Genomic DNA, 26,196 nt, shown 5'->3' with positions numbered 1-26,196 from the left:
TCGTCACTGTGACTTGAGACATGGCAAATCTCACATGGAAGTAAGATGGAGATAGCTCTGGGGCCCTGATGTTTTCAGATGCAGGAAGAGATTTCTTCTAACTACTCAAATGTTAACCACTCAAAATGTTAAACCACTCAATGTTAAAGTGTTTGCAACTAGGGGCATCAAATTGGAGATTCACAGACCGCCAGGGTTGCAAGTGCCCAAACAAATTATTAGTCCAGTCCTTTCATTTTACAGCAGGTAACAGAGCCCCAAAGAAGGAAACTGATGTGTTCAAAGTTTCATGACCAAGATGACCAAAGGAATCCAGGAAAGAGAATGGAACTCAGCCCTGTCTGTGACACTCAAGTCTCTCCAGCCCCACCACTAGCATCTCAGGACACCCTGTCACTCTGATTACATAGGGAACTGCAGAAGTAACTGCGAGCAAATGTGTATCCCTAGCAAAAAATAACCCTCACTTTCTTTGTCCCTCTTCATTCCAGACCCCACATCTCCTATTCGGACAGCTCTAGCACTCAGCGCCATCCCTCTGGGGCTTCCCCCAGAAGTGCAAGCGCAGCGTTTACAGCCTCTCCAGGCTCCCAAGGCACAGAGCCATGGGTTTCGCATCCTTCTCTTTCTCTTTGGTTCCCACTAGAGCCAGAAGTGGTGGACTGTGGCAACAGATCCCTCCTTGGGCCTTTACAATCACAAGGAGCATAAGCAGTCAACGAAGCTGGTTTTGCTTGAAATGCAGAATTTCTGCTAATCAGCTTATGGCTGGTTTGGTCACATGAATGATTCTTCTGTATTACATAATCCATCTCTGTAATTTCCTCTCCCTGTGAGTACATGAGTCTGTGTGTATGTGTCTTGTGGTGCACGTAGCTGTGTGGGGGTGGGTGGGGATGGTTTACGTGTGGGTGCATTGCAGCGGTTACTGCTGTTTAGAAAGGAGCATCAGGACCTCTAATTTCCTCCCTTCTAATGGCCACTCAGCCGCTTGGACTCAGTTTATGAACCTCATCTCCATACAAGGACAGTTGGTTATTGCTTTAAATGTAGGATTGCTTTATCTCCAAATGGACTTGAATGTGGGTCAAAGTCATGAAGAGACAGAAAAATATCCCTGTGCACTTTTTTTTTTTTTTTTTTGTGAGGGAAATCAGCCCTGAGCTAACATCCGTGCTAATCCTCCTCTTTTTTTTGCTGAGGAAGACCGGCTCTGAGCTAACACCTATTGCCAATCCTCCTCTTTTTTTTTCCCCAAAGCCCCCCAGTAGATAGTTGTACGTCATAGTTGTACATCCTTCTAGTTGCTGCATGTGGGACGTGGCCTCAGCATGGCCGGAGAAGCGGTGCCGTCGGTGCGCGCCCGGGATCCGAACCCGGGCCGCCAGTAGCGGAGCGCGCACACTTAACCGCTAAGCCACCGGGCCGGCCCTCCCTGTGCACTTTTATCTTAGATGTTAAGTACCACTGGAGAGTGCCTGACTGCTGACCAAGTGACAAAACCACTTCACAATGACACAAAAAATAAGAGAAAGGCTGTTAAATGTTTAAAGAGTCACCACAATATGACATTCTTCCCAACTTATCCCACCTATGTAAATAGCATCAAAAAACAATTTTAAAATCAAAAGACCATCTTATTCCGTTTTGGCATTAAAACATTTAACTGCATTTTTTTTATGCTGTGCATAAGGAAATGGTTTACCTTCCAGCATTTTCTGCAGACTGTTCCTCATGACATGGATGTTCTCTATCCCGATAAACTGAAACTTGATATTGGAATAATTGTCTTCATTCTCATAGCCTTTCCCTGCAGCACGATTTGCCATTGCATTAAGCTGCAGTGATCAGCAAAACAGAACAGTCACCAATTACATTCAGGACATGAAACAACCAAAACATTTCCTGGATATCCATAAAAACATTCCAAATGATGTATGGAAACGTGTTTTAAATCACTCGATCTTTGTACTGAGCTATGTAGTTTCAGACATACTTGTTGAGCTTATATTCAACAACACGAATTTGTTGATGTGGGGAAGGTTTTCTTAGCTGGGAAGCATTCTTTTTGTGTGTGTGTGAGGAAGATCAGCCCTATGCTCACATCTGCCAATCCTCCTCTTTTTTTGCTGAGGAAGACTGGCCCTGGGCTAACATCCGTGCCCATCTTCCTCCACTTTATATGGGACGCCGCCACAGCATGGCTTGACAAGCGGTGCATCGGTGTGCGCCCGGGATCCGAACCGGCAAACCTTGGGCCACCGCAGCGGAGCATGCGCACTTAACCGCTTGCGCCACCGGGCCGGCCCCTGGGAAGCATTCTACGGATAAATTCTTCTGGAGTTGCCTTTTGCAGTTCCCTGTCAGAGATGCCAAATTGAATATGGAATTTTGTGACACAGCCAAGTTGTCCCAATTTACTACTGTAGGTCGGCAGAAGAACATCAGCAGATACAGCCGGCAATATAAAGCTCTGTAAGTTAACTTATTAAATTATTGTATCTGCCAGTATTATATTGCCAATAAACGCATCATCAAATAGGAGTGGTTGTGTTATTCTAATTTGCCTACAAGAATCCCCCAGATATACAACTAAACTTTGAGCAGGAATCACTAAATAAATGCAGAGAGGGCACGCAGATGCTAAGTCTCCAGGGACAGTGCCTCCAGCCACCTTATTTAAATCTAGAGACCTAGTATGAGGGCTTTGGATCACTTTCATTACCATAATTTTGTATACGAGAAGTTGGGGTTTTCTAGTGCAAATGGGTTAAAGGATAATAGACTTTGAAGAAATTTATTAAATATAAACTTCTGCTCTAGTCTTGTGTAACTAAAACCAAGGGGACAAGTCCTGGATTAGTTGGGAAATACATTGATTTCCGGAATGGATGTATTATTGCTAATACTTCATTCTTGCTCTTTGGCTAAGCGGGTAATGACATCCTAGAAAACAGTATTCACTGACGATTGTCTTCCTCTGCTCACAAAGGGCGGCAGGGCTATCCCAGACAGAGGACTTACACCAGGAATCTCCACCAGAAAAAATATCAGGTTTTAGGACTACAATGCAGTACTGGGAGGATATTAATAAATACTTTTCAAAAAGCTAAGTTTAAAAAGCTATGTTAACAACATATTCTTTGACTCAGCTCTCCTATTTGTGAGAATCTGACAAAACTAAAAGTACCAGCACAGAAAGACAGATGTCCCAGAATGTTTACTGCAACTTTATTTTTATAGTAGTAAATAGTAAAAAACTGAAAACCTATGAATATCTCAATAGGGCAATGACTGGATAAATTATGGTATACTCATGCCCTGGACTACTTACAGGACCAAGAAAAAGGACATAAATTATATATAGAGACAGACAGACAGACTTGGAATTGGCCCATGACATGTTAAGTGAAAAGAGTAAGCTAGAATAATATTCATACAATTCTCCCATCTTTGTAAAACAAACCAACTTACAGATATGTATTTATGTTTATGTGTGTTTGATCAAGCAGAATAAAAATGTGTGGAAGAATATACCAATTTGGCAGCAGTTACAGCAGAAAGATAGAGCGTGGCAATCAATACTATTAGTACTCCTTTAGCTTCTCCTGTCTTCTTTGTTACAAAGAAGATATATTAGGTTTGTAATTTAAATAATGGAAATAAAACACATTAGAAGTGAAAAATAAAACATGAGAGGGCCAGCCATTGCCACAGGGGATCCGGCTGGCAGGTACCCCCATTTCCACAGCAGTCCTGCTCCATGAGTTAGCTTATGTGACATCAGCTGGGGCGCATCAGTCCCTCAGGACATTGTTTCTAGTTTACAAAAGATCGTCACCTTTCTCCCAGGCAGGCTATGAGAAGAAAGGATTTGCCCCTAATCCAGAAAAAATTAAAAGTAACATAACTTTTAAGACAACTTACGTTCATGCTTTAAAATTTTTTAATATTTTAAGGGGAAAATTTTTCTAAAATTACCTATAGACATTGTTCTTTGGAAACATATTATTATAAAATATCACTGCTTTGTATAATTGTTTTCCAAAGCTGTTGACTCTTCCTTCACAACAAGCTTCAGAAAATAAAATGATCAGTAGGATACTTGCAAGTATCCTTATGCCACATGAATCTTATGTTTATTTTGTTTCTTGAATAATTCAAGTTGAGCCTACTCACCACATGCCACAGAGATACTCTTTTTAAACAGTGTAATGAATAAAACCCCAAATACCATTATTATTATTTTAATCTATAATTAGGACTCCATGTTCACATGTTTAAATAGTTGGCTATTGACGACCTGGGAGAATTTATTGGAAGTCTTCTTTAAAAGCAAAGGAGCAGCACAAGATGGCCTCTTGAAAGTCAACAGAACTTCTCAGAATGAACAGAAGATGGCAATAGTTAATCTATCATCCAAAGTGTACTTTCTCAAGCTTTCCACATATTTCACAGGACCTATCTTCATAATGTGGCAAAAGCTAAACCCTCAAAGCAGGAAATACAGTTTTATAATGAATAGAGATTCAAGAAGCTATCCTGGACCTCTTTTATATATATATATTCAGATAGAGTGTCCCTTACATAAACAAAATACTGTTAGTAAGTCTAATTTGGTCCCCTGTTCTTTTGGCTGAGAACTCCATTTCACAACCAAAGGAAAAGCTATTCATTTCAGCTCCTAAAAATTCTCAAATAGATACAACAACGGAGGTAACTGCATTCCAGTTTCAATGTATGCTTAAGGAACACAACAGACAAATGAAAAGTGGGAGTGGAAAAAGTGCCCTGTTTTCTAACCCAAGATCACTCTGCTATTTGATGATCTCAGCATCTTTGGGTGCAGAAAAGCTCATAAATGAAACAAAAAGAACCCACTCATTTCTCAACAAACATTTAATGAATACCTACTGTGTGCCAGGCATTGAATGGAATAGAAAGATGAATAAGAAGCTGTTCCTGTTGCCATAAGCGTATCTTGAATATGGAAGAGAAAGCACATAGCACCAAATAACAATGGACAATACCCTCCAGCACTGGGCAGGAGCTGAGTGACTGATGGAGACAGTGGCAGGAGTTAGAATCTGGAGCAGCCCCATGTGGCCTAGGGGGTCAGGGGCAATGTTTCATGAAAGAAGGAAGATTTGAGATGGACTTTAATAATCTGGAAGGATGGAGAGAAAGGGGGAGGCTTTCCAGCTGAAGCACTGAGGAAGAGAAGAGGTAGGAAGACAAAACCAAAGGAGCAGCGGGTATTGGTGAGCCAACCAGCAAGAGCAGAGGGGAAGGTTCATGTATGGCAGCAGCAGCAAGAGAGAAAGCTAGAAAATATTTAAGAGTCCTCCACAAACAGGCTCGCTGAAGAAGTTTAGACTTTATCTGTGGCAGGGGAGAGCAACCGAAGGATTCTGAGCAGGTTTAACTGAAAAATTTGAGATTTAGTGTCCATGACAGAGAAGATCCACTGGAACAGGGTAGAGGACGTAGCTCCACAGGGGGCTCGTCCATCCTGTTTATGGCCATATCCCTATGCCTCGAACTGGCACAGAACAGACACTCAGTGAAGATTTATTGACTGGCTGACCAAATAAATGACTGAATCATGGAGTGCAGTTGAGAGGTGAACAGGCTAAGTATGTTAAGAAATAGAATCAGATTCTTCCCCTAACCCTAAATCAATCAATCAAACATACCAAAACCATGAAAACTTGGTCAACGATAATCTTGACATTAAGTTAAAAGTCAGCCTGGTCGCTATTGTAGTCTTGGAGTCTAAAATTTCCGCTGAGTATGTTCTACACCTGAATAATGACAAGACCTCATCTGGCATGGCTGGGAAATGACAATAAAAGTTGATTTTGGCAGAAAGAGGATTGGGCCACACCCTAGCACCAGGTGTCAAATGATGGTCCTTTTCTCTCCCTCCATCTGTACCTGGTGGAATGAAGAACCTTCACTTGTGACATAAACATGAAAATACGAGATGATTTTATTTCTTGCAACTACTGTCTACAACTGTGCTAATCAAAATCCTCCTTTCCTACCCCAGAGGACATCTTAGGCAGAATTCATAGCTTTCAGATTACATTCAGGTAAAAAATCACCGTCTAGCTCAATTTAAAATTCTAACCCCATATAGGATGAAAGTTATCTCTTTCCTCATTATAGGCTATTTGGACTAGTGAGGGGTCTGCTCTGGTGCTCCCGCCTTTTCCTCTTTCCTCTAGGCTCTACCTGTGTACTGGGGGAGAGGGGAGGTGTAGAGGGATAAGAGAAGAGATAAATATATCTGTATAAAGCTGGACAAGACCACAATTTTTTTCTCCATTGATTGTCACTGCTCTTCTGGTCAACACATATTGACCATCGCTGCCCTCTCTGGTGTTGTGTCCAAATGCTGAATCTCCTAGGGCATGCATGTGGGCCCTTGGGGGTAGGAGGTACACAGGTCACTGACATGGGAGATCCACCTTGGCTTGAGCTTATTCCAATCCCCTCAACTTCCCTCCCCAGCACATAACCCACAGGCACTTGCAGCTGGGAACCTCCAAGGGGTAAGCCCTCTTAGGAGGGATACAAGCAAGAGGGCTCATGTACAACTTCCTTTCTCAGTGTCCACTTGACCCACAGGAAATTCCTTCATCCTTGTCTTGTGAAAGAAAGGCAGAGCAGACTGCTCCACTGCCATGAAACACTGCTCTCCAATTCGCTTCCCCTGGCTCACTGCCATGGTGGCCATCAGCAAGTAGGCTACACACCCCACTGGGAAATGAGATCTAGATTCTCTCTTTCAGGCACCCCAATCTTTACAACTGATTCTCTTAGGTCCCCCTCTCACAGGATTCAGTGAGTAGAAACCACCTAATTACTGATTCCAGAGAAAGAGAAAAACTTCCAGTATGACATCCTATTACACAACTAAAGAATGGCTTACAAGGTGAAATGAGAGGCCATAACCACAAAGCCCTTTTTGGAGAAGGAGCAAGGACAAGAGGCTGAGCATTAGCTGAGGCAGGTGCCTGCCTGACCTGACCCCTTCTCTTTACTGCTCACCTTCTCTCAAGGTGCTGGAGTCAGAGCACAGCTCAGAGCTCTTCTTGCTCCTCTGACCCTGGCCTGACTGTGGATAAGCTCATGGTTGGTTCTTCAGCTCTGAGTTTCCAGTTTCACTGGGTATGTGCTCAGAGGGGCCAACCCTCCTGAGCCTTACAGTAGACACACACAGCACCATGGTCAAAAAGAAGGAGCATGGGCTTTGGGGTCAGATAAGCCTGTATTTGAATCTGGGCTCTGTCCTGAACTGTGCGACCTTGGGCAAATTATTTAACCTCTCTAAATCTAAGACCTTATCCATAATAAGAAAAGAACATCTCCTAATTTGTAGGATTATTACAAGAATTAAATGAGAAAGTGTCTGGCATTTTTACAAGCTCAGCAAAGTCCCAGAACAAATTAATGATGAAGTCATGAACAAGGCTGAGACAAAATGAGTTCTCGCTCATTTTACAATTCAACTGTTGCATCAACACTATTTCATATCTTCCTAATGCACCAAATCCTAGCAGGAAAACATGACCTCAAGGGTACAGTTATTTTGAATGGATATTCTATACCTGCTGAGAAGCTCACTGACTTTGGCTCCCAAGATATTAATGTCAACAAGCAATTCAGAAAGCTCTCATCTGAACAGGCAGCATCTGGGGCGAGCCTTGCTCAAAGGACGGGAATGAGCCAAGTTGCCCCCTAACCCTTTCTCTTTTGAATTAAACCTGTGAGCAAACTGGGGCAGTGCCCCATTCCCCACCACCCACCACCTGTAGCAAACATGGCCTCAGTCTCCTGGCTACCAAGGAAGCCTGACACACTCTGCAACAAAAATCAACAGCCATGATCTTTAAAACAACAAAAGCTCTAAGCAAACAGTTTAAAACTCACGTGAAGTGTGTGTGTGCCTGGGTAAATACGAAAAAAGGGCACAATTTATATGAGATGCCAATTTTCTTTAATGGAGCAGCATCAACTTCTTATCACTGCGAGTAAACACACTTAATGCTAAATATACCCTTCAAATCAAATCCTTTGGATTAATTTATTTTAAATCTGGACTATGCCTGGCTCAACAGCTGCCACATTTCCCAGAAGGTTTACATAACATAGTGCACACTTGGATCACTGGCCCTTAAATTAGTAGGCAAATCTGTTTGCCTTTATTTAAATCTGGGAAAACAGGGGTAGGTTCTCCTAATTCTAATTCAGTAAAGCCCCTGTCTTTCCTTCCTTTCCTTCTCTTCTCTTGTCTTGTCTTCAGTATATGTGTCTAAGAAGCAGGCATTCATTAAGTCATCTCTGACCACCAGGAAATTCAGAACAGCTCCAGTTTACTTACACAAAAGGTACAGTGACAGGGAGGAAGCGCAAGCGAGGTTAGGAGGAAGAGGTTAAAGCACAATGAGCCAGAAAGAAAAGCACAAATCGAAAGAGAACAGTAAAAATCAGAGATTTTCTGGCATCTCAAGTGAAAATCTTCAAGCAGAGAAGCTATTTTTTCCCCCAGTCTGAAGCTCTTACCAGTGTGTTGTGTTTTGAGAATTTATCCAAAAGGAAGGGGATCCATGACATAGAATCCACTAGAATGTGATCTAGCTGTAACATGTTTTATTATTGATCTCCACGATTGATCTGCTGATCTGGCAGCTGAGAGGAACTCCATCCTCACTGCTCCATCCACATCTATCCCACAGCCACACTTCCGTCAGAGGCTGATGGGACTGTTGTGAGGTCAAGGCTATCAAATGAAGTGATCCACACTGTGAATCACAGTATTTGATGAGATGAGGCTCAGAGAAGCAGCAAAAATTGCCAGGGTCTGAGTGCCTACACAATGGATAGTCCAATTCTCATTATTTCTCATATTGCCCATGAGTATAGACTATGCCTAGAATGACCTATTCTTAACATCAGTGTAGACTTTTAAGTGACTTGGGCTGTTGGTCATATTTCCTCTTTCCTGTTCTAATGTTTCTTATGTCCTTACGTTCTTTTTTTAAATAGCTTCATTGACATATATTTCACATGCCACACAATTCATCCATTTAAAGGGTATAATTCAATGGTGTTTGGTGTATTCAGAGTTGTGCAACCATCACTACAATCTATTTTTAGAACATTTTAATCACCCCCAAAAGAAACTGTCTACCCATTAGCTGTCTCCCCCCATTTCCTTCCATCCCCCTAGCCCTAAACAACCATCAATCCACCTTCTGTCTCTACAGATTTGTCTGTTCTGGACACTTCATATAAATGGAATCAGATAATACGTGGTCCTCTGTGACTGCCTTCTTTCACTTAGCATAACATTTTCAAGGTTCGTCCATGTTGTAGCACATATCAGTATTTCATTCCTTTTTATAGCCAAATAAAATTCCGTTGAATGGATATACCAAATTTTATTAATCCATTCTCAGTGGATGGACATTTGGTTGCTTCTACTTTGGAACTGTTATTAATAATGAATAAATATTCACTATCCACTAAGTTTTGGCGTGGACATATGCTTTCATTTCTCTTGAGTTAGGAGTGGAATTGCTGGGTCGTATGGTAACTCTATGGTTAACATTTAAGGTCCATATGCTCTTTTAACCATCTTATAATTTCAAAAATTTTCAAACTATAATTTATAAAGGAAAGGTTTCTTAAAATCCTCCTCTCATCCCACAGGAAAAACCACTGTTAACAGTTTGGTATACATACCCTCAAATTTTTTTCAGTGCATAAAACAATGTGTAATTTTTATAATATAATTATTATTTACATAAATGGGATTAAATTATACATATTTTCTATATCTCACTCTCGTTGCTTAACAGTACATCTTGGACACCTTTCCATACCCATATGGAGAGAGAGAGCTGCTTGTACCTCTCTCTCTCATCAGTCATTGGTCCAGGTGTATTTTCACTATCGGCAAGAAATTACAATGCCAAATATGTTGAATAAAGGCCATTTCACTCTGTCATATCATTTTGTCCTATATTCCAGGGACTTGTAGGTAATTTTGTTTCCATGTACTCATGGAAGATTCTGAGGACTCCATTTGTTGATTGGTTTGCAAAGAAATGGGTCGAAGGAGTGAAACTGAAAATTATACTGGACCTAACACTAACTAGTGTTAAAAAAAATGTGAAGCTGAGTGGGAAGTAAGTGCAAGATGGACTTGGCTTACCCCTTGATGACTGATTTATTATTTCCTGTTGGTTGTTTTATTAAATATAAAATTAATATATGAATACATGCATAATTATAAAATAATATTTTCAAACAAGAGACAAGTAGAAAGTTCTCTATCTCCCCAAATTCTCCCTTCTCCATGAAATTTTAATAGGTTGGTGTTTATCCTCCCAGATCTTTTTCTATTTTAATAGAAAATTTTACATACCTACAGTTTTTGTTTGTTTGTTTTTTTGTGAGGAAAATCAGCCCTGAGCTAACATCTGCCAATCCTCCTCTTTTTTTGCTGAGGAAGACTGGCCGTGGGCTAACATCCGTGCCCATCTTCCTCCACTTTATATGGGACGCCGCCACAGCATGGCTTGCCAAGCGGTGTGTCAGTGCGCATCCGGGATCCGAACCAGCGAACCACGGGCCGCCGCAGCACACCGCGCGCACTTAACCGCTTGCACCACCGGACCGGCCCCTTTGTTTGTTTTTTTAACATAAACACAATAGTATACACATTATTTTGAGACTTTTTTTTACTTAACATTATATTTTGTAAATCTTTCCAAGTCACACGTAAAGATCACTACAAGTTGAATCTGAAATAGTATAGCTGAAGACCTTACAAAAATTGAACTATGCGAGCTCCGCAGTAAATTTCCCATTGTCAGAGTAGAAAAGGTTGTTTTAGAAACAAACCAAAAAATAACTTGGTGTACCGAGGAGAGCGATCTCCAAAATTAAACCGTACTCATTTGCTGTGTGCACTATGTTACCAGGACGATGCTAGGAGCAGGGGAAATATCAGAAGTACCAGACGTAGTCAGGAGCTGAGGACACCCGGGAGGCAGTGTCCGGCAGGCAGATACTGACCACAAAGAAGAGCAGCCCCTTCGCAGATGAAGCAACCTGAGCCAGTGACGGCAGTCCAGTTAGCTTTGCCTTGCCTCCAGTTTTCACGATTCAGAGCTGCAAAGACATGCATCAGAATGGTGACACTCACCTTAGGCCGTGTGTCGACGACGTAAATGAAGTCGCTTCCTGGATTGGCTTTCCTGATGGCCTGGAGCATCTGCTCGTCTTCCAGGCACCGCGCACTGAAACCGGACAGGGGCTGGCTGCTCCGGCAGATGGAGGCCTGGGGGGAGAGGCCGTGGCAACACAGCAGCAAAGTCAGGCAACTGTGCAGCTGCACCCATCAGAGACCCTCCAGGCTGTTTCCACAACAAAGAGCCCCTTGGTTCACTTACGCCCCACCCCAGCTAATAAAAGTATCATGATGACGCCTTCCGGAAATCGAGGTTGGTTTCTTTTTAATTCAGGTCAAAGAAACCACTACTTGGGCAAGCAGAGCAAAAAGTTTCTCTGTGTGAGAAATTAGGAATGTGTAAGGATGTTTACATAGGATCCAAATTAGGAAATTTAAAGCCATTTAAATAACTTAATTTCCTTTTCACCAATATTCTTTCATTTTCCTGCGGTGGGTAGAAATATCAAGTAAATAACTATTTGAAAATGTATAGGATACTACTAATGGCAAGACTAGTAAAAAAATATTTTTTTAATGCTTTCCATCATTTTATACTAGCCCATTTAGAAACATCACAAATACCAAAAGCCAGTTCTAGTCCTAAATGGGGGAGCTTTCACTGTGATGAAAGCCAGGCTGCTGCTGGCTTTCGGGCTAAGGATACTCGGCCGACCCAGGTTGTATGTTAGAAGCAAGGGCTTTCTGTGGAATCAATCCACACTGTATTCTGCAGTTTCCCTATTCCGCAATTCTAACAGAGTATATTGTATTGTTAGAGAATATATACAACAGCATGAACATATCCTTGAGTTATTAACGGGTAAGTACAGATACAACCTCACAGCTATAAAACTTATACTTTTGTGGCAGGGTACTTTTTATGGGTTTAGGTTTTAACATTTAAATTAAACTCAAATCACCAAATAAAATATGGAATGACTCTTTCAAAGAATCTACCTTGAGACCGTGAGTCCACTGTGTAAGAGGATGGAGGCAGGGGTGGTCAGTAAGGCAGAGGGCCCTCTCGCTCTGGGCAGGCTAAGCAGGGGAAACTTTCACTGGAAAGAGTCATGGCATAGTCTGGGCAGGGCGTCAGCACAGCAGGGCCCTATCCAGGAAGGGGCACGCCAGCTCTGGGTCCAAGCACTGCTTAACTGTCCTTAAAGACCAACCTCGGACAACCTAGCTAGGGTTTGGGTTTCTCCAGAAAAGGTGAGCTTTGGCACCCCTCATTGGAGAAGGCAGGGATGTTTCTCACTAACTATATGATTCTTCAGTGTGGACTTGCTGGCAGGACCAAGAATCGCAGAATGGCTAACACGTAACTGGGCAGCTGTCCGAGGGTTCCAGTACCATTCTGTAGCAGAGACGGGCAACTACTGAGGTGGCTCAAGGGACTCTGGGCCTGCAGCCAGGTTCAGAATTCAGAAGGGCAGTGCATGGCAGAGCAAGCAAAAGGGCAGCAGAGTTGCTCCAGGGTTGTTGAATTCTTGAGTTGTGGGCCACAGAAGTCCAACTGCAGTGTGGAGGAGAAAGGGACCCGAGGGTCTGAACATGGATGAGAGGACAGCCAGCTAGGGGAGGTCCAGAGGCAAGGTGAAGTGGTGGTAGGGACCTAAGGCGGGTTGGGAACAAAAAGCCAGCTGCTTCCAATGGATAGAAAGCAAATCGCCACAGATGGTTTTCACAGTGCTTCATCCGGGGGCCTGTGTCTTCTGATAGAAAGGGGTCGGGGTCAGCCCCTGCTCTGAGGAACTTCTGACTGGAGAGAGAACAGCTCTGAGGTGGCTCTATTTGACACTTCATCTGGGTTAAAGAATTACCACCAGGTAGTTTCTTAGATTCCATCAGAAGAATTCGACGGGGAAGGGGACATATTTAAATGATGAGAATTTGTCTGAGAATGCACACACCACACCTAAACTCACTAACCTAATGGGACTCCAATTATGATATGAAGCCAGTTACGAGAACAACTATTACTAATTACCTTCAGGCTGAGAGCAGCTAGTTATAAGTGAAGGGTTACGTCAGAACAGTTATACTAAGAAATACAGTCACTAAATTAAACCAGATATAGTTAACAGACTACTTTTTAAGATTTTGTAGTTACATTTCCTTAATAATCTATAGACATGCTCCAAATAGAATTCTTCATCAACTCAGTGATTGCTCACTTTGTATAGAGCAGTAAACAATCTCTAAGTCTTCTTGTCTACCCTGTACAGACTCCAGGTAGTCAGACTGTTGAGAGAATATTACTGTTACCTGGCAGCATTTCCTACTGATGTCACTCACCTGAGAGCAGAGGTAAAGTCCTCAGTGGTAAACTGTCATGAGAACCTCTCATTTACAATGCATTTCCAACATTTTTTGAATGCTTCCCATGTGGTGGGCACTATTACAAGAACTTCGTGTATCATTATTTAATCTTCTAAATTACCATAGACAGTAAGATCTATTATTTGCTCCATTTTATAGATGAGGCCACCAAGGCACAGAGAGGTGAAGTAACTTGCTCAAGGTCACACAGCTAGTAATTGGGGAAGCCAGGAATTTAATCCAAGCAAAACATTTCCTGATCCTGGATTCTTACCCAAAATAATATAGACCCCATGTGCAGAAATAAGTCAGGAAGCTTGATCCAGAATTAAGATGCAGCATTCAAGATCTGGCCTTTATTCCAAAGTTTGCTCTCACTTGCTATATGATCTTGGGTAATTTACCTATCATCTCTGAACCTTGGTTTTCTCATCTATAATGTGAGATAACAATACCAAAGCTACAGGGTGTGACGAGGTATATAACACTCTTAGAACTGTGCCCAACATATAGTAAGTTTCAGTAAACATTAGTTATAAAAGAAGGGCAAGAAGGTCTGTATTTTTCTTAAGGAAAATTGCCTCTTTTGAAATCTTCCAGAGTTTGGTTTACCAGAGATTTGTACTGTGAATTTGGGAGACCATACTATTAACCATTTAAAGCAAAACTGCTTTCTTAAAAATAATTAAAATACTTAATAAGAAAGAACAAAGGATACAGCAATTCTAATGGCTCGTGAATAACAAACATACACAGGCTTCCGAACACAAGTGACATTTATACGTCTTTAACTGTGATCTACAAAGCTGTTCATAGTTTGATATCTAAAGGGAGTCTGGATGGCTCCATATAGACCATATGCTGCCCTTGACATCTGGTAAAATTGGGAGGGCCTCAAATAGCCTCACAGTGAGTTCCCCTCCACACTCTGCTCCCATGGATAAAGTCCCCTCACTAAACAATTCTCTAATGGACCAAGTATAGCTCCTGCTCATCCCTGAGTAGCGGGTTTTGGTTCCCTGACAGCCCACGGAATTATTCAAACAAGCCAATCACATCCTCCCATAGGAACCAGGGGTCACCTCACCCTCTTGATACTACAAAGCCTGCTGGTTCACTCTATTCCTGAGTGCAACCCCCATGTCACCCTGCGTGGCATGCAGTGTCCTCTTCCCCGGGGCAGTGAGTGTATGTAACTAATGAACTGCTGTCCAGCTCATCTGTCCAGTGTCAGGTGTCATGTCTTCAGTCATCCCAGTAACCCTCGGGCAGGAATCCTAACCTCACCAATGGGTGAAGAGGAAGGGATTATAACACATGTATGACAAAAGCTCATCCAAAGGGAATTATGTACCATCAGCAGGAGCATTTCTATCAAAGGACCCCCAACAGGACTTCTGGTTCATGAAATGATGTGCATTTCAAGCTTCTCTTAATTTAACCACCAATGCCCACTACTCAACATTAGCCAAGTCATCTCACCATCAAAATCTTAAGTGTCCCTTTGGTAACAAGTTGGATATGTACAGAAGAGTATTTTAACTAAAAAACGTGATATTCTTATTCACAAGCATAAGTTCTATTGAGGTAGGAATATATACTCAAGTCTAAAATGTCTAAAATCACAAAAGAAATAAAAATCAGCAAATTTACATAGTTTGCATCTGTTTACTTTTTATGAAAGACTGCCTGGTTTACGTATAGGTTTTGCTCAGCAATGATAGCACGAAACACTGCTCTGCTATTTCACGAGTCTTCCATTTAATCACAAAAATCCACCTTCAATCATAATATTTCCCTTTATAAAAATCTCTAGTCACATCAGAAGCATTTACATAGTTAACCTTGATATAAAAACAAAATGCTAAATCGTCCCATTTGCAACAACATGGATGGGCCTGGAGTGTATTATGTTAAGTGAAATAAGCCAGAAAGAGAAAGACAAACACTGTATGATCTCACTCATATGTGGAATATAAACCAACACATGGACAGAGAAAACTGGACTGTGGTTACCCGGGCAGTGGGGGTGGGGGGTGGGCACAAGGGGTGAAGGGAGTCATATATGGGGTGATGGACAAACAAAAATGTACAACCCAAAATTTCACAATGTTAGAAACCATTAAAACATCAATAAAAAAAAAAAAAAAAAAAAAAATGCTGTTATAAAACACAGATTTGATCATTATTCCACCTGAAGTATAGATTTTAGTTCATGGGGGTGGGACAGTGGGCGTGCATGTACACACACATTCAGTACTTCCCTGGGGTAACCAGGTCATTGAGCAATGCTTAGAAACACATCTCTATTTGTATCTTGTAAGAAGAGCTAAAAATTGAAGTATCATCTGATTTAAAATTTTACATACAAGAAATCAATTATTTTAAACTATAACTTATTGCTATATGAGTTCATTTTCAGGCCTGGAGATCAAGTAAAGAACAGTACACGACAACAGGAGTAGAGTGATGAGGTCTGAGGCCAGTAGGCAAAAAAGCTGATCTCTGTGGACTAATCGCTGAAAAGGTGATTCTATTCTGAGACACTACACACTTGCCCTTTATAATACTCACACTGACAAAAACAAAGCCCTTTTCTCAAGAACACCAAAACAGAAGGAACTGAAGATAGGTACTATGCTCACTTTTTAAATACCCAGTCCATCCCCACCTCCTAAACAACAATAAAAGAATAAAAGGCCCTCCCTCTCTTACTTTTTTATCAATGGAAGCTACAAAAAATGTCAATGTTACTGGCATCCTAATTTCAAGTATAATGTCATGAAAGTCCCTATTCATTCCATCATATCTTTTTTAAAAGGAGATTCACATCTTCCTTGTCTCTCACCATCACTACAGTTCTATGTAGGTTGAAATCTATTTGGAGTCAAATAACACAAGACATTAATAAAATATTTGCCTTCTTTGGACCCCATTTCAGAGCTGCGAGTGTAACTGAAAATTTATATTTTTACATAATTTATATCCTTTCAATTAACAGAACATACACTGCTAAATGAATATTTTCCTCCAAAGTAGGCAACACAGAAGGCTACGTGCGCACTCTGGTGAAGCTGGCGTTGCTCAGAGTACTTTTGGAATCCTTCTTTAGACACAGACCCTACCCTACGCCCTGCTTACAGGTGCAGGCACGTGCATACACACTCATACACACCTATTGCAATTGTTTATAGCCTCATTTGGCTTTGAATCCAAAACTATATTATCTAGCTTGAAAACCAAACTTTTTTACCTGGCTAAACTCAAATAACTTCTGAAGTGGGGAGCAAAGACCATTCTTGTCCCCCCAAATTTGTTTTCTTATCCTCCACAGAAATGGAACCACAATTTTTAGTTGTTTACATGGTTATCCATAAGACTGTACTGTCTCGCCTGCCCTGTGCCTCTGACCAACGGGATGTGAGCAAAAGTGTCATGTGGTGGTTCTGGGAGCCTTCCTCAAAAAGCTGTGAGTGCACCATTAGCCTTCCTCCACCTGCTGCTGTGTGGAGGTGATGCTGGTACTAATCATCTCTTACAACACACAGTGAGGGCCAGACCCTAGGGATGGCAGAGCAGAAAGGTGCTAGGAGCTTGGGTCCCTGAGTGCTGAGTGGTGTAGAGCCAGGATACCAGACCTGGACTGTCCACTTTACGAGTGTTATGTGAGAGAAGATAAAGTTCTATCCTGTTTAACCCACTGTTACTTAGGGTCTCTGTTAGTTGCAGACAAACCTAATTCTAGCTTTTACAAATAATATTTAAAAAATAAAACCCAGGGCCTGCCCGGTGGCATAGCAGTTAAGTGTGCACGCTCCACTGTGGTGGCCCAGGGTTTGGATCCCGGGCGTGCACCGACGCACCGCTTGTCAAGCCATGCTGTGGCAGCGTCCCATATAAAGTGGAGGAAGATGGGCACAGATGTTAGCCCAGGGCCAATCTTCCTCAGCAAAAAGAGGAGGATTGGCAACAGATGTTAGCTCAGGGCTAATCTTCCTCACCAAAAAAATAAATAAATAAAAATAAAACCTACTCTCCACAAATAAACATTTTTTTATAATGACGATACTCGAAAAAATGAGCCATTAAAATAAAGAAGGTGCCATGGATTTGGGGGGCTTTTCTAAAAGAGGCATTCCAAAGGACCTCCAGCACTGTTTGTACAAGCAGAGAGTGACCACTTAGAAGAGGACAACACTCACCTAGACGACCAAGTTGAGGTATTTTCTGACTCTATCCCATTACCTTATTGTCAAATAAACACAGAAGCTCAACTCCTCCATGAGATGGGGTTTACGTATAGCTGTGCTGTGTCACACCACACACGGCAATATCCACACACCCTTAAGAAGAATTCAAATACACACACAACAGAAGGCCGCTAGAAAATGCCTGTTTATGATAAAACAAGACCAGCAAAGCCTAAAACAAAAGCATGCCTGGAGACTTACGTGGTTATCTTTATAGTAGTAAGAAAGGGCAGGAAATCGCCGTCTGCTCCGGAATTTGGAACTCCCCAGTATGATGTGTGCTGTGGCCGATTTGGGAACATAGAGTTCAGTAGGGTAAGAATCACAAACCTGTCACAGAGAATACAAGGGGATTTTTAGGCAGTCTAGTAATGCTTTGCGAACTGTCACAAGAAATTCCACTCACCATACTTATAGGCTGCATATTTCAGTTTTCTTAACCAAGTTACAGAGGAGGCTAGTTTGAGGAAACCAAAAGCCCCTTCAGAGAAATGAAGTGCTGCTGAGTCTATGAAACCAGAGTAAACGAGAGCAAGATCCTCTTTGGCATCCCGTCCTCGTGCACTGGCCCTTCTCTCTCAGGGCTCCTCGTGTGAGGCCAGACACTGACAAATGAGCATTTCTTTCACCAAAAATGACAAATTGCAATTCTGCATCCTGGCAGCCGAGAAAACTTGTGCTGCCTGTTTTGATTAAAAAGTAGCCTGACACTGGGAGACAATTTCCTAAAACGTCAGCATTCCTCAGGTCACCTTGCTGTCCCAGGCACTTGCTGTGTGCGCTCCTGCCCCTGGCCGGCAGTCAAGCCGATGCCCTCCTGGATCCTCCTCCCCTGGATCTTCCCAAATCTCAGCCACTCAAGGGCTGACCCATTCTGCCTCCCTCAAGAAAACTCCCGGAGCTTCCAGCTCTTATAGACTTCTAGATCTGACTTCCTACCACACAACATAACGGCTTTATTTTTGCTTTGTATGCGTTGGTTTTATCAGTGGTAAGAAATGGTTTACTCTCTCTGTGCACCCCCGGCCGTGATTTCCACAGTGGAAAGCGGCGCCTTGGAATGACCTTGCGAGCTAGTCAGAAATCAGCAGTTTAAAACCTGTCTCTGATGTGCCAACCTCATCACCTTTGGGAAGTCAAACTACACTGAGCACTTGGGTTTTCTGATCTCTAAAACTGATATAAAACAGAAATAATATCCCCCAGGGTTGATATGAGGATAAAATAACACCCATGACAAAGCACTTCATAAACCACTTGGTCTGACAGCAATGTTCGTGGTGGCCACAGTAATAGCAGTTGATTTGTTGCTTGACACATATTTTGCTTTGACATCAGCCAATCAATCTTTTTGCAACATGAAGACTATTTAGACGGCAGTTCCCTGGGCTTCGCCAAAGCAATGTTTATTTCCTGAAAGTCAAGTGTCTTCTCGGGCGTTTCAAGAGGAGGCCTCAAGTAAGTGTAGCAACAGGGGAAATGCTTTATCTGCATGTCCTCCATCCATCTCTGCCCACCCTTACCGCTCTGGAAAGATGGGACTGAAGGTCACAAAAACCCACCAAAAGCAAGAGCCAAGCCTCCAAAGCTCATATAAATTGTTCTGTGATGATGCCCTCCCTTGCCTGCCTCCACTGCCTGTTACCAGACTGGTGAACAACATTGAGCAGGCGATAAAAGGGCCTCAAGAGTGATGTTCCCAAGCCCAAAGGGTAATTTCAGCATTTCTCCAAAGACATTTTGGGAATGATTACCAAAGACTTCAACGTGGGCTCTGGAACTGACACCATGGAGGAAAATCCTGTACCAAGAACAGATGGCCCAACCTACTTGGCCCCAGAGAGCTTTTACTGGAATTCCCACCACAGGACACTGCACTTCCTTCCCCACGCAAATCTGGCGTCTGAACCTCTCCAAGTCAGTCAGCTAGAACATTACTACACAGACCACACCTGCCTGTCTGAGGTTCAAGAGACATGCAGTCATTGTACCAGACTTACAACATTTTCTTAAAATAACAGTTTTTAAAAGGAAATGGGTAGGTTTTCAGTAAGTTGGGGATTACCTACTTTCTTCTTTATAACAACACTGGGAATTGCAAATTTATTTATGATTAAACGAAATAAGAATAAGAAATAAGTGGGTGAGATTTCTCAACATGCTCATTACATATGGCCTTTATGAAGAGCAAAGAGGTGACCTAGGAACTCTGGAGCTCCTGCCAGGTCCTCTTATAGCCTCCCAAGGCCAAAAGATGCCCAGCTTGTCCCAGGTCACGGCCCTTACATGAACCATATCTGGTATAGGACCCAGAGAGAAGGTCAACACCAAGAGCCCACTCTCCTTGATACTCTTGGCCCCAACCTACTCAGGGACCTGACTTTTGTCTATCCACTCAGGGTCTTCTTTCTTCACAAGAAGAACAGGGAAGACTCTCCTGCCCTCAAAGAGTACCAGGGCCCTCCCTCTCCACAGAATAGGAAAAGGCAGATCTCTGTGGCTGGCGTGTGCGAGGACCAAGAGCTCAGTAGCCTGAGCCCAGTCAACAGCGGTCAGGCTTGCACCAGCTGTCAGGGCCTCCGCTCCAGAAAGACACCACCACCAGTTCAGGGACTCCTGCTTTCCTCGGAGCACTGGGGCTAGGCGAAAAGACTCTAAGGGTCAGCGCTTACACATGGGGCATTCTGATAAGCACTCACATGGGAAGCTCTAAGAGAAGCTAAAGCATCTTTGGAAAAAAGTCAGACTCACAGTGCCAGCTAACTCGGGTTTCAAGCTACAGCTTCTTAATCAAGCTGGAAACAAGTAAATGCATCCTGCTTTCCCGAAAGCAGACAGGACTTCCAAGTGAAGTTAAAATAATCTGGTTGGCATCGACCACTCATTTTTGCAACAAGTTCACACAGTTATAGTCAAAATTCTGGCAATTAATGAAGCACAGCACAATGCCATTTATGCCACTGAAACTACTCAATGAGCCTCCCAAAATTCTGTCTGGTTTAGAAAATCACATGAGAAAATTCAGAGAGAATACGAGAAGTTCAGAAAAGTAGAAAATGCTTTTCTTTTGAATTTTCTTTACATTGACTGCCTTAGCCAATGAAAAGTGGATTAAGTTAAAATCACTTCTCCATATTTTTTTTATTAATAAGGAAATGCTTTTCTTTGTTCTCCACTAAATAAATTAGCCTGCCTGGAGCTCATGTCTTGGTTTGGCCTTCCCAAGAGGAATCTTTTTCGGTAATTCTTCCACTCATTCTGCAAGTTCTTTTTTTTTTATTGAAATATATTTGACATGTAACATCATATAATTTAAGGCGTACAACATGTTGATTTGATACATTTATATACTGCAATATGATTGCCACTGTAGCAATAATTAGCACCTCTATCACGTTACATAATGACCCTTTCTTTTTAGTGGTTGGAATCATTAAGTTCTAGTGTCTTAGCAAGTTTGATGATTATAATACAATACTGTTGTCTATCAACAAGTGTTTACTGAATACTTATTATGTACCAGGCATTATGTTAGGTGCTAGGGCAGTAATGAATAACAAAAGAGTTATTGGCCTCAAGGACTCCACATTCCCAGGAAAATTGATCTTTTTTTGACCTGGTTATAACCTTCCAGTAAATGTATTTTACCCTGCAGGGTAGTATCCATCTGAGATGCCATCCAAGGCATCTCATCAGACCTCTGCATTCATTGAGGATGAATCACTCAATCAAGCACTTTGGGGTGACAGTTAGTTGTCAGGAACTGACATATATCTACCTAGACAACTTTCTTCTTAAACATTTATGACCTAAAATTTATTTCAAGGAATTTATGGTGTAATGAGGAGAAGGAAGAGGTTTACGTATATATAATAAATATAATATAAATAAAACATATATAATAAAATTACATAGCATAAAATATAGCTGTAGAGAACTGAAATAAACAAGATTTTCAGTTCCTGGTTTGGATTATACTTTAAGTTTTATTCCAAGAGAAATAGATTAAAAATTTAACCTAGGAATGAATGCCAATTATTTTATTTAAAGGAAGACAATTTCAGGAGTTAGGTACAAAAGGAAATCTTAGCTTAGAGAATTAGACTACCAAACACAAGTGTCTTATAAATAGGGATAACAGTAATGATGACAGAGATGATGATGATGATGATGATGATGATGATGATGATGATGATAATTAACCTGCCCAAGACCACATGAATAGAAAATAGCAGAACTGGTCCTGGAACCTATGTTTTTGTACTCTATGCATGGTGTTATCTCCACCATGGACAATAGCTTCCTCTCCATCAGATGACACCACCAGCCCCACTCACCTCAAAGAATTTGTGAGAAGAAAGAAATAACTTTTGTAAAAGAAGGGAAGAAAAAGTAAACATTTTCTCCACTATAAGGTTGAAAGTGAAAGTAACAGATGAGGACATAACCTTCTCAATGGACTATTAATCAGAAATTTTTTGAGAGAATCAACTTTTATAGTATCTCTAAATTGGTAATAAATGGGGGTACATCATCTTTCTCCCTATTTCAATGTTTGTAAAATCAGAAAATCCCCTAGGTTTTTACCTTTTCTGTTTCAACACAATTTGTTGCTTGTTAGTTTTGGTTTGCTGTATGTTGCTTTTGAAAAGAAATGCTTGGTAATTCATGTTTTGCAGTCTTGACAACATAGAACTTAAGTGACTAAATATGAGTCATGTTTATGGTGCTAATTCTAGAAGGAAAGTTCATCAAAAATAGGAAGAACCTGTGTTTCCAAGGAAATATTATTCCATAACATGTGACTTAGCCTCATTTTCTTCCTCACTCAAAGGTGTTGTCATATTTTTAAAAAATTGTAAAAAGACACCCAATTTTCTTTACTAATCTTGGATTTTCCTTCCCTTCATTTCAAGGCTAAAACTCCACTACAAAGGTTGGCTTTAGCATGAGAACACACTATTCTGATTACATTAGCCAGATACTTTATAATGATTGAGACAAAAAGACTCCAAATGTCTACTCACAGTGTAAGACTATGGTTGTTAGATTTAAGTATAATTACAAAGAAAATTCAGTATCGTGAAAGTGTCCATTCTATCCCCAATAATCTACAAATTCAAGATATTCAGAAGAATGACGTGGAAGGACCTGATCTATAGGATATGAAGATTTATTATAAAGCTACAATAACTATAATTAGTAAAAATGTAATTATGGAAATTATACAGTGTCAAATTGGTAGCAAATAGGGTAGGATTTTTTTTGTTGTTGTTAAACAATATGCTAAAACGTGAAACAAAATAGGAAAGACCGAAAACTCAAAGCTTCTGAAGATCAAAAGATACCCTAGGAGGGGCGGCCCGGTGGCGCAAAGCAGCTAAGTGCGCGCGCTCTGCTGCCGCGGCCTGGGGTTCGCCGGTTCGGATCCTGGGCGCGCACGGAAGCACCACTTGGCAAGCCATGCTGTGGTGGCATCCCATATAAAGTGGAGGAAGATGGGCATGGATGTTAGCCCAGGGCCAGTCTTCCTCAGCAAAAAAAGAGGAGGATTGGCAGATGTTAGCACAGGGCTGATCTCACACACATACACACACACACACACACACATACACACGAAAAAAAAAAAAACAAAAAAAAACAAACAAACAAAAAAAGATACCCTAGGAACAGTATACACATATCTCCAGAGAGGAGATATTTGTAAAAGCTATAAATGATAACAGATTATTATCCAGAATATATAAAGAAATTCTACAAATCAATAAGAAAATGACAAATAACCTTACAGAATAAAAGGATCAAACACATGAATAGGCAATTCCCAGAAGAGTCAACTTGAATCACCAATAAACAAACTCAAACTTGCTAGTGATGAGGGCACTGCAAATAAAACCATGTTGAGATTCATGTCACACCAATCGAACTGGCATTTTTTCAACTTTAACTTTTTGATTAGTTTATAAATTCACATGGTTATAAAAATGAAACAATACAAAAAGGTGCACATTCTCATCCTTGTGTTCTATTCATTCCATTCCCACCTGCTCTCTAGGTTATCCCTTTTGGGCAATTATATATATATGAACATATATTCTTATCTTTCTCCCTCTTTTTTTAGATAAAAGGGATCACATTGTATTCATTGCACTGTGCCTTGCTTTTTTGAACCTAACAATAAAGTTTAGCAATCTTTCCTTATCAGTACATGGAAATCTTCCACATTTTTTAATGGCTACATGCTAATTACATGGATAGACCAAAAATTATTTAACTGGAACTCTATTAAAGCAACTTGGGTTTCTTCTAATAAATGCTATTACAAACAACGCTTCAATAAATAACCTAGTACGTCATTGTGTGTGAGTATGCTATTAACGCCTTAGAATAAATTCCCAGAAGTAAGACTGCTGGGTCAACAAGTATAACCATCAAACATTGTCAATACCAATTGCTGGTGAGTCTGTGGAGTGATGAGAACTCTTACATCTTGCTAGTAGGTCCATAAGTCCATGTAAAAACTTGTTTTTTTTTGCCAAAAAGATTTTGGCAATATATAGTAAGGAAAAATCCACACACTATCTAACTCAGAAATTCTACTCCCAGGTAGAAACTCACAATGTACTATAAGTCGTATATAAGCCAATTAACACCTTTTGTGTGATGGTAAAACAAAAAAACAAACAGAGAGAAAAGAAAAAGAATAAATGTTTTAAACTATGGCATATTTGTAAAATGGAATATAATACAACTATGAAGAAAGGATGAATGAGAGCTATAGGTGTCAACAGTTACTTCACTTCTCTGTGTCTTGGACAGTCACTTAAGCTCTCTGTGCCTGAGTTTCTCCATCTGCACAGCAGGGATAACAACACCACCTCCACACAGGACTGCTAACACTTGTCAAGTTTTTAGAACAGTGCCTGGCATGTGCTAACTATTATACATGTGTTTGTTAAATGAAATGAATTTCACAAACACAACATTGAGTGAAAAGTCAAGTTTCAGTAAACTACATTCAGCATGATACCAGTATAGAAAGCATAAAAAAGACAAAACATACTACTACATATTACTACTGACAAATGTAGAAATGCTATAAATAGAAGGGAATGACAACGCCAAATTGCAGTCAGTGACACAGGAGCAGGAGGTGATTTGGAGGGAACATTAGGCATTGGCCACGTTAGTCCTTACACAGTATGTGGGCCCCTGCTGTCCATTTCATTATTCTTCAGAGTTTTGTGTATGCTGTAAGTGTGGCATAATAAATAAATAAATAACATTTTAAAAAGTGAAGGATAATCAATGAAAGAAAAGCAACAGGATGTGTACTTCCAAAATTATTACAGGTAAATACAGGAGAAAAACTATCCAGCTAGAGCTATGAAAGGGGGAAAGACAACTAGCAAAACACCCAAAGCACAGTATCTAGAACAATGTCACAGATACCAGTTACTGCAACAAGAGATTTTCAGACCAAGTAAAAATCAAAATCTAGCCATACCTAATTTTAAAAAGACAAAACATTCCACTCCCACAACTCAAAGATAATGACCGTTAGATATTTCTTAAAAAGACAAAATATTAATATAGGAAGGTTGAAAATAATGGGACAAATATAAAAAGACAAAATATTAATATAGGAAGGTTGAAAATAATGGGACAAATAGAGCTCTACCAGACAAATGCTGACAAAAAGAAAGAAATGGTAGAAATATAATCACACAAAATAGAATTCAAAGTTAAAAGCATTCACAGGAAAAAGGGATATTTGAAATTGATAAAAAGAACAATACAACAAGCAGATGTCCTAGACCATTATGTGCTAAGCAACATAACTTCAAAATATACTATGCAAACATTTTAGAAAAGAGAAAACATTTAAGCAGCAATCATAATAGGAAATTTTTCACATACCTCTCAGAAATCAAGTGAGCAAAAGGACCAAAATAAGCTAAAAAGGTCAATTTAGATAGATATAGAATTTTATACTCAAGTAACAGAGAATACACAGTTTTACTAGACTCAAAACACTGATAATACTGAGTGTTTTATGAAGACATAAATCTTCAAAAGTTCCTCAAATTTCTAAATCCTACAGGTCACATGCACTGATTTCCAGACAAGGGAACAGAAATAAATAACCAAATACTGATCAAAAACAAAACCATCAGTGGCCTACCTGCTGGCAATCTAAAAAAAGATTTAAGCCCTTTATGTCTTTCGACAGATTCTAGGAGTTGATTCTTAGAAAATAATTTAAAAGATGGGCAAAATCATATGCACAACGATATTGCTCCCAGAATTATTCATGTGGCAAAAAATTATGAGTAATCTAAATGTCTAATAATTGGGAAATACTTAAGTGTATTA

The 26,196-nt window shown here is 40.7% G+C and overlaps 1 protein-coding gene across 2 annotated transcripts in view; it reads right to left on the bottom strand.

Annotated features, from left to right (window-relative positions):
- The window catches only part of MTMR7 (myotubularin related protein 7), a 106,538-nt gene that overhangs the window by 28,960 nt on the left and 51,382 nt on the right, over positions 1-26,196 (bottom strand). For both annotated transcript variants that reach the window (XM_058525084.1, XM_058525083.1), the window contains exons 5-7: positions 18,022-18,150; positions 11,222-11,356; positions 1,706-1,838 (exon numbers count right to left, since the gene is read on the bottom strand). In XM_058525084.1, the coding sequence (XP_058381067.1) occupies positions 1,706-1,838; positions 11,222-11,356; positions 18,022-18,150 (397 nt within the window). The remainder of the gene's footprint in view (positions 1-1,705; positions 1,839-11,221; positions 11,357-18,021; positions 18,151-26,196) is intronic.

This window comes from Diceros bicornis, chromosome 29, assembly GCF_020826845.1.
Source record: "Diceros bicornis minor isolate mBicDic1 chromosome 29, mDicBic1.mat.cur, whole genome shotgun sequence".
Taxonomy (NCBI): Eukaryota; Metazoa; Chordata; class Mammalia; order Perissodactyla; family Rhinocerotidae; genus Diceros; species Diceros bicornis.
This window is presented reverse-complemented; position numbering and strand designations above follow the sequence as displayed.